The sequence below is a fragment of the Protobothrops mucrosquamatus genome, unplaced genomic scaffold (assembly GCF_001527695.2).
Source record: "Protobothrops mucrosquamatus isolate PMUCROS unplaced genomic scaffold, P.Mucros_1.0 scaffold_207, whole genome shotgun sequence".
Taxonomy (NCBI): domain Eukaryota; kingdom Metazoa; phylum Chordata; class Lepidosauria; order Squamata; family Viperidae; genus Protobothrops; species Protobothrops mucrosquamatus.
In genome coordinates this window covers 317,606-320,708 of record NW_015386283.1, presented here as the reverse complement: position 1 = coordinate 320,708, position 3,103 = coordinate 317,606, and the positions used below count along the sequence as shown (strand labels likewise).

The window sequence follows — 3,103 nt, the reverse complement described above, 5'->3', positions numbered from 1 at the left end:
AAATTGGAAGAGCCCAATTCTGCCTACGATGGGAGACTGGAGATTGAAAGTTTCGTATCTTGCTGAAATGGCAAAGATTTCGGCTTACTTGAAGAACCATTCGAATGAACAATTTTTATCAATATGGCGAAGATGGATTGTTTATATTCAAAAGAAACATAGAGTGGTAGAATATAATTTAGGTTTCTAGATTTTTTTATGTTTGTTTACTTCTATCTTTTCTTGTAGATTGAGATATTTTGTGGAGTTAGAGATATTAGTATTTGTTTACTTTTATATGAATATTATCCTGGGATTAGGTTTGGGAAGTTCTGGGGGGGGGGTTATTGATTGGTTATTGTGTTTACTTATGATTGTTTTTTATGATGGAAAAAATAAATAAAATTTCTTAAAAAAAAAAAAAGAAGTGATTAGCCCAAGGTCACCCAGTTGGCTTTCAGGACTGAGGCAGGACTTAAACTCACGCTTTCTTGCTTTCTAGCCTGGTGGCTTAACCACTAGAACAGTGGTTCTCAACCTTTTTAATGCCACGACCCCCAACCGGTCGTAAGTCGAGGACTAAACCAGTCGTAAGTCGAGGACTACCCAACCGGTCGTAAGTCGAGGACTTTCCCTGCCCGGGAGCGCCGCACATGCGTGGTTCCGCCCCCTGCACCAGCTGAGGCGTAGCTGGCAAGCGGCAGAGACGGAGCAGGCCGACCACCAGCTGGCCCAGCTCAAGGGAGGTAAGGCACCTGCCGGAAAAGGGGGAAAAAAATGGCAGACAGCCTTGCTTGGCGACCCCCGTGAAATGGTTGATCGACCCCAAATGGGGTCGCGACCCATAGGTTGAGAACCGCTGCACTAGAACAAACTGGCTCTTTAGCATCTGTGGCAAAATGTAATGATACATGTAAATTAATTTATATGACTATTTATGTAACCTTCTATATTGATCCACATACAACCTAATAAGCTACAGCAAAAAGCACTGATTTATATGTAACATTTAGCATGAGTATAAAATGTTAAAATAGCTGAAGTGAAGCACACAAAATAACTGTGAGATTTAATCAATGGATAGCAACTGGGTAACAATATCAACCTGAGGAAGTGCTTCTGATTATAATGAGCAAGTGATAACAAAGAATGTCAAAAGAAAGCTGCAAGAAGATGATAAGAAAGATACTATTCTCACAACAAGCCTGGTTTCTCAACAAAAATTCCTTTGTAGATTTATGCAAGGCCTACTGAAATGAACAGCAAGTTCTTGGACATTTACTGATAAGGAAGCATGAAGTCTTTGAGAGACTGGCTCTTTGTAAGCAAAAGGTTACAAAGTCTGTTCACTATGTACAGTACATGATCATACATAAATACAGCATCTATGCCAGCGGTACAATGCAGCCTATAAATTAATAAGAACTGTTATGTGTTAAACTCTCTCTTTACTACAATTATGCATATGCATTATAAGTAAGCAAGAGTTACAAAAACACTGGATTTATTTCTATCAAATTCATTACGACAGATAAATCATATGATTATTCTGGACTTTTGCATTTGAATATACATTTTAAATCCTGATCAAGCCAGTGCTGTAAAAGTCCCTTACTGGGAAGAAGAAAGATACAAAATTTTAACAAATTAAAAGAGTTCATCTGGATAAATAGTTTAAACCAAACTTACCTTCTCTAAATCAGTTTCAGTTGTCAATATTCCATGGATGAAAAATTGATCATTCTGGAAATAAGAGAAGAAAAGGCTTGTCAACAAGAATAGTCATACACTTTCTTTCTGTTATAATGTCTTGTTTGTTAGGGAGAGCAGGAATGCACAGTACTTAACCTTGGAGAGCACATAGACAACACCAGTGATAAGTGATTGTTATATAAAACCACAAACTTGGAAATACTAAAATACAACTCTCACTCTTATTTTTTTGGCTCAATAACTTTTCAAACTTTCAATTTTTCAAAATGAAGTCATTGGACTAGATTTTACAGACCTAAGAGTTTCAAATAACCACTACTAAGTTAGAGCAGGGTTTTTTTTTAACTTCAACTGAACTTGGAAGTCCTAAGAAAGACAATGACAACTAATAATTGTGGAAGTCCTAAGAAAGACAATGACTTCCTTGGAAGTCCTAAGAAAGACAATGACAACAAAAGTCCTAATGACAACTGATAATTTTCTGAAATACACTGTTCTTTAAGAAATATGCAGCCATTGTATGAACATTGTGGATACCTTAAAAAATTTAAAAACTTACTGCAAATTTTTTTACTATATCAGTAACGTCTTCTAAAATCTCAATTTGACAGAGTTTCTCCAAATTTAGTTCATCAAATTGACAACTGTTGAATGCAGAAAAAAAGATGTTAAAAATCCATTATGTATTATTATTTATGAAATTCTATACCCTTGGAAATATGTAATTTATTTTTTTTAAAAAGGAACATTACAACATATGTTTTATATTTGTATTTATGCCTGAAACCACAGGTAGTATTCCTCATTCATTCAATAAATCAAATACTTAGCATACCTATGAAAGAACTGCATTCTGGGACTTAACACATAATATCTTTAGGATTAGTGCTTCAAGCCACTGAAGTTGGTTTTAACACAATTACTTTTCTCAATGTCACTCTTAATAACTTGCTCCAATATATTTCTTGTTAATTTATTCCATAATCTGTTAACTGCTTTTCATAAGGTCTTGTAAAACATATATATGTTTCTATGTTTTAACTTTTAAAAATACAGTGGACAGACAGAATGCAAATAAATATTTGTTTACCTGGGATCATGGCATTTCTTACTGGGATCACAAGGAGGTACAAATAAAAGTGGTCTAAAAGTGCATATTTTAATTATGTCACAGTATTTCTGCAGCTGAAGAACAGGTTTGCTGCACCACATTTTGCAGATATCACCTATGGCACAAAATTGGGAAAGATGGGGAGAGGGGGCAGAGAAAGACAAAAATCAAAAACAAAGGTCTAGTAATTCTCCAAGCCCAAGGATCTAACTAGTGGGTATCAAATATGTTGCCATCTTGTCTTTGTATAGCAAGATATTATTATTATTATTATTATTATTATTATTATTATTATTATTA

The 3,103-nt window shown here is 34.7% G+C and overlaps 1 protein-coding gene across 1 annotated transcript in view; it reads right to left on the bottom strand.

The window, feature by feature from the left end:
• Window positions 1-3,103, bottom strand: part of TTC3 (tetratricopeptide repeat domain 3) — a gene marked incomplete in the record, with an annotated part of 69,752 nt that overhangs the window by 64,263 nt on the left and 2,386 nt on the right. The window contains 3 exon segments of the mRNA XM_015826204.1: window positions 1,669-1,722; window positions 2,252-2,336; window positions 2,783-2,918. Coding sequence (XP_015681690.1) covers window positions 1,669-1,722; window positions 2,252-2,336; window positions 2,783-2,918 — 275 coding nt within the window.